This window comes from Vipera berus (assembly GCF_964194415.1).
Source record: "Vipera berus genome assembly, chromosome: 3".
NCBI classification, from domain to species: domain Eukaryota; kingdom Metazoa; phylum Chordata; class Lepidosauria; order Squamata; family Viperidae; genus Vipera; species Vipera berus.
The window spans coordinates 17,070,671-17,077,024 of NC_138204.1; the positions used below are offsets into that span (position 1 = coordinate 17,070,671).

General features: G+C 42.3%; 1 protein-coding gene across 1 annotated transcript in view; it reads left to right on the forward strand.

Moving 5' to 3' along the window:
- CBLN4 (cerebellin 4 precursor) overlaps window positions 1–5,081 on the forward strand; it is a gene marked incomplete at both ends in the record, with an annotated part of 31,136 nt that extends 26,055 nt beyond the window's left edge. Inside the window, one exon of the mRNA XM_081322440.1 lies at window positions 4,884–5,081. Within this exon, the coding sequence (XP_081178566.1) occupies window positions 4,884–5,081 (198 nt within the window). The remainder of the gene's footprint in view (window positions 1–4,883) is intronic.
- Between the last annotated feature and the right edge of the window lie 1,273 nt (window positions 5,082–6,354).

A 6,354-nucleotide genomic window follows, 5' to 3' on the forward strand; every position in this document is an offset into this window, starting at 1 on the left:
GCCATGTAGGGCTTTAAAGGTAATTACTAGCACCTTGAATCGCACCCGGGGGACAACCGGAAGCCAATGAAGCTTGCGCAGGAGTGGAGTAACATGGGAGTATCGAGGAACTCCCATAAGTACCCGCGCGGCCGCATTTTGCACCAGCTGAAGCCTCTGGGTGTACTTCAATGGCAGCCCCATGCCCTTGTCACCTCTCTCCTGGATTACTGTAACGCTCTCTACATGGGGCTGCCATTGAAGTACACCCAAAAAGGGGCGCAACTGGCGCACCAGGCGAACCTGTGCAAAGGCCCCCCTGGTCACAGCAGTTAAATGTTCTTCCAAATTAAGCTGTGAATCCAGGAGGACACCTAAGTTGCGAGCCCTTTCAGAGGGGGGCAATACCTCCCCCCATCAAAAAAGATGGAACATGTTGGACAATACAAGATGCAGGTATCCACAGCCACTCGGTCTTGGAGTGGTTGAGCCTGAGCCTGTTCCTTCCCATCCAGACCCGTACTGCCTCCAGGCACTGGGACATCACGTCAAGGGCATCACTGGGTTGGTTTGGGATGGAGATGAACAACTGGGTATCATCTGCATATTGGTGATATCTCACCCCAAAACCACGAATGATCTCACCCAGCGGCTTCATATAGATGTTAAACAGGAGGGGGGAGAGAACCGACCCCTGAGGCACCCCACAAGAAAGGGGCCTCGGGGTGGATCTCTGCCCCCCTGCCAATACAAACTGCGAACGGCCCGAGAGGTAGGAGGAGAACCACCATAAAACAGTGCCTCCCACTCCCAACCTCTCGAGCCATTGCAGCAAGATACCATGGTCAATGGTATCAAAAGCTGCTGAGAGGTCAAGTAGGACCAGGACAGAGGAACAGCCCCTGTCCCGGGCCCACCAGAGATCATCTACCAGTGTGACCAATGCCGTTTCCATGCTGTAACCGGGTCTGAAACCGGACTGGTATGGGTCCAGATAGTCCGCTTCATCCAGGAATTGTGGAAGCTGACATGCCACAATACTCTCAACAACCTTCGCTACAAAGCGAAGGTTGGAGACAGGATGATAGTTATTCAATGAGGCCGGGTCCAAGGCAGGCTTCTTGAGGAGGGGCCTCACCACCGCCTCTTTTAAGGTGGAGGGGAAGACACCCTCTGTTAATGAAGCATTGACAACTGCCTGGAGCCAGCCCCCTGTCACCTCCCCGGCGGCTGAAACTAGCCAGGAGGGACATGGGTCCAGTAAACAGGTTGTAGCGCTCAGTCTGCGCATAATCCTGTCCACATCATCCAAAGATACAGGGTCAAACTCACCCCAGATGGTATAACCGAGACCTGCCTCTTCCACTCCGCTGGATTCCACCCAGTCGGAGTCCAAACCAGACTGGTGCTGAGTGATTTTGTCCTGCAGAAACAGGATGTTCTGTTTGCTACTATTTCACTATTTCATGGAAATTCGGTGATCCTAACAACTTGTCCCCAATTTGGGACTAATTTAAGATTATATCAAAAGTCATCTTCTCTGCTACTCTTGCTGCTTGCTTCTCTGGCAGTTGGTCCACTGAACCAAATGAAACTTATTTCTGGGAAATAAATACAGAAGCTTGCAAAATTAGTATAGCAAGACACAATAATTCATCAAATCTACAACAGTTGGGAAGAGCCCAGTTCTATGTTGATCATGTGCATGTCTGCTGTTTACCTTCTAGGAATGATATAAATTTGTATTTGGCCAGTTAGTTTAAGATTTACTAAGGTAATTGATTCTTAAGGTATTTTCAGTTTATTTTCCTTTGGTAATTCAGAACATAAGAAACTGATTTACATCGAGTCTATCAGTTCAACTATTGCTGGCAAACCGCAGTGCCTGGTTGGTTTTGGTTGAATTTTAAAAAACTAAACAGCGTTAGATCTCATTAGATCTTTCTTTCTTCTCTTTCCCCCTTTCCTTTCCTTTCCTTTCCTTTCCTTTCCTTTCCTTTCCTTTCCTTTCCTTTCCTTTCCTTTCCTTTCCTTTCTTCCTTTCCTTTCCTTTCCTTTCCTTTCCTTTCCTTTCCTTTCCTTTCCTTTCCTTTCCTTTCCTTTCCTTTCCTTTCCTTTCCTTTCCTTTCCTTTCCTTCCCTTCCCTTCCCTTCCCTTCCCTTCCCTCCCTTCCCTTCCCTTCCTTTCCTTTCCTTTCCTTTCCTTTCCTTTCCTTTCCTTTCCTTTCCTTTCCTTTCCTTTCCTTTCCTTTCCTTTCCTTTCCTTTCCTTTCCTTTCCTTTCCTTTCCTTTCCTTTCCTTTCCTCCAATTTATATAGCCACCCATCTTGGAAGCAAGCAACTCTGGCCAGTGCAATTCTGGGTAGTGTACAACAAATCTAAAAAAAAAGAATAAATACATGAAAAATATAAAGTCCAGAGTAAAACAAAGAATAATAGACAAAGGGCTATTAAAAATAAAGGAGCCACATGCATAATTCTGTGATTCAAATTTTTTCTAAGTTCTGGTTTGCTTGGCTATAGTTTGTAAAATGAAATTCAGTCAGCTATGCTTACACAATACACTAAGACTAAGTTTTACAAATTATTTTGGCTGAATTTCCAGAATATGCTAAACCTATATATGGGTCACTGACAGAAGTTATTTTTTTCTTCCAAAACTGGGGGACTTTGTGGCTTCCTAAACCAGATTTGCTATGGTTTATCTATGAATTGTCTTCTATTGATTTTCACTGCATTAATGATCTTTGATTAAATAAAGATATCTACTGTGTGTGTGTGTGTGTGTGTGTGAAAACATGTACAACCAAACAAATGACAAATAAAACAGATAGATATATTTTAATTTTAGACTTGTATGTATGTATGTGTTACATTCTACTGAGGAAACTTTTCCCTGCATTATCTTTATACGCAATTTATAGCAAAGTGTGTGTGTGTGTGTGTGTGTGTGTGTGTGTAAATTTTTTGGATTGCTAACAAAGAATTAAAAAGAGACTAATAAGGACATTTCAAACTCATTTGTTCTCATCAGTCAGCCACACCCTTCTGAGATTCGAACCTGGGCCGATTGCACATAAGGCAATTGTTCTAACCTTTAGGCCACAGGCTCTTTCTCGCTTTGTTAGCTGAGAGGCAAGGGAGATATGTGTTAAGTGTTTGTTAAGTATTTTAGAATACCTTGCTAGGCCCCAAACACGGGACAAATCCTATTGCCTGTTTCAGCCTAACCCAAGGCCATCCACAGGCTGTAGTCACAACAGTGACAGCTCATATTTGTGTAAATTTTTTGGATTGCTAACAAAGAATTAGGGATACTAATATGGCCATTTCAAACTCATTTGTTCTCATCAGTCAGCCATACCCTTCTGAAATTCGAACCTGGGCTGATTGCACACACACACACACACACACACACACACACACACACACACACATATATGTAAGTAAAGATTCCCCTGCACATGCGTGCTAGTCATTTAGTCATTTCCGACTCTAGGGGCCGGTGCTCATCTCCGTTTCAAAGCCGAAGAGCCAGCGCTTGTCCGAGGACGTCTCCGTGGTCATGTGGCTGGCATGACTAGACACCAAAGGCGCACGGAACGCTGTTACCTTCCCACCGTAGTGGTCCCTATTTTTCTACTTGCATTTTTACGTACTTTCAAACTGCTAGGTTGGCAGAAGCTGGGACGAGTAACAGGCGCTCACTCTGTTATGCGGCACTCGGGATTCGACCCGCCAAACTGCTGACCTTCTGATCGACAAGCTCAGCGTCCTAACACACTGAACCACTGCATCCCTAATATGTGTGTGTGTGTGTGTGTGTGTGTATGTGTTTGTGTGTATGTATGTATGTATGTGTGTGTGTGTGTGTGTGTGTAATTTATCTATGCATTTCATGAACATATTAATAAGAGGATTGTTTTGCAATTTTTCAAATTTCAAAAACCCATGAAAGAATGATTTTTTGGGAAAAATGTTGATGCAGCAAAGAATTGAAACTGATAAAGGAGAATGTTTGTCACTCAGGATTAAAATGAGGGGTTGATGCTCTCTGAAGATCTCTTCAGAGGTGCTGAAATTGTAGTTCCAAAATTCCTTGCCAGCACATGATTGGAGAATTCTGTCAATTGAGTTCCAACATATTCCCTTTCTAATCTACTAGAAATATTTATTTTATATATTTCTACCCCACTTTTATTACTTTAACAAATAACTCAAGATGGTGAACATATCCAACATACTTTCCACCTTCTATTTGGCGCACAACAACCCTGTGAGGTAAGTTGGGCTGAGAGAGAGTGACTGGCACAAAATCAGCCAGCTGTCTTTGACAGATAAGAAAGTACTTGAACTGATGGTTTCTCACTTTCTAGCCTGGTGCCTGAACCACTAGGCCAAACTAGCTCTCAGAAGAGATTCTAGGGTATGGCTACTCTTCCCCTTTTCCCCATCTTGCTTATGTCTGCCCAGTCTCTTAATTTTGGCTTTCCTCTGATGGAATTTACTGCTTCCCCTCTGGGAAACTCTATACTGCCAAACTATTCATCAGACTTTTAAGCACCGAGCCACAAACACGGTGGGCACATGTGTGCATACTCCATTTCCACGGCAGACGCACATGCCCATCGCTAGCACAAATGGAGCTGCACGCACATACTTGCTGGCTGCTTGCGCAGAACCATCACTTCTCCATCCCCCACCGTTCTGCAAAGCCAGAATGGTTGGGGAACATTCAATTTACCTAATTGTTTATTCTTGCTACTTCTGAAAAGATGTGAAATTGGCAAACAGCCTGTAGACTGCACTGGCCTTCTAAGGAATTCTTCCATCAACATTAGTAGTATGGGATGGCTATGTCTTAACTTGAGGTTTTTGAGACTTTTTATTTTTGGTTTTTGGCAGGTGAACTTGATGCTAAATGGGAAACCAGTCATTTCAGCTTTTGCTGGGGACAAAGATGTCACTCGTGAAGCTGCCACAAATGGAGTCCTACTCTACCTAGACAAGGAAGATAAAGTTTATCTTAAGCTGGAGAAAGGTAACCTGGTTGGCGGATGGCAGTATTCCACATTTTCTGGCTTCCTGGTTTTCCCCCTGTAAGATCAATCTTCTTGTGACTTTCACCTATGTGTGGACCAATCATTGCTTCTGTTCTCTGAAGACCATCTTCTCATCCTCTGGATTGATTTTTTTTCTTGGTTTCTCATGGGTGAAATCTGGATTCTATTGTATGGCATTTTGACCCTGTTTGAACTCATCCTGAGATTTCAACGAATTTTGTGTGTTTAAATACGGGACGTTGGAAGCAAGACTTAAAAGCAGACAATACGTATCTATGCTTGATGTTACAGAATGAAGCTGCCTGCAAGGTTCATTCCAAGTTCCTTTACTGGACATATTGGATTTGTGGGAGAAGTCAATAATTATATTTGCCTCTTCCCTCCCGTCCCCCAATTCCATTTTGAAAAGACTGGCAACCAGGTTTATAATTTAAGAATTTCTGGATCAAAACTTCCATCAAGATTAACACATAGCTGCCAAAGAACTGTTCATTAATATATAAATTATATCTTTCGTCCCCTTATGCTAAAAATTAACACAAATTCATGCTGTTCGGTTGCAAAAAAGAGTTACCGATAAGCATTTGACTTCATTAATTTTCGTGTACTCTGTTTCTGGAAGAGTCGCACATATGTTTTCCTTCAAATAGTTAAACTCAAAGAGGACAGCTCTCTGAAAATCTGTTGGTCAGGGTTGGATGTTCTCTGAATACTAAAGGAATTTGTATACTATGGAAAGGATTTTCTGTTACAGGAAGAGTTTATCATGCTAACAAAAATTGCTTACCAGAGTTAAACAGAATCATTTAGGCAAACCTCTGCAAAACAACCTTGTTCCTTTTTTAAAAAAACAAAAACAAAACAAAAACAGAAACTCAAACCACATAGTCTTACTTTTAGTTCAATTATTGATAGTAGCTATATCTTAAAGAAAATCAGTCGAATGCATTCCTTAGATACAGCTAAATTTATCAGGTGGAGATGGAAATCCTTCCCTCTTATTTTTAAATAATATCTGTTTCTCAAGCCTTCCGTCCTTTTCCAAGTGTTATCTGGTTTTGCCTTAACTCCGTAAATGTATATAATGATGATAACTCTCAGGGGCATTGTCTAGGCAAAGTTAAGCCCTGCCCAATGTAATCCTAGGCATATATACTCAGAAGTATGTCTGCTGAATTCAGTGGGAGAAACTCCCAGGTATATGTGTAAAGGATTGCAGCCTTAATGTCCCATTGATTTCAAGGAGAAAGATTCAAACTTCAGGTTATTTTTTTTCTACTGAAATTAGAGGGACTTAAATATGCTTAACTCTG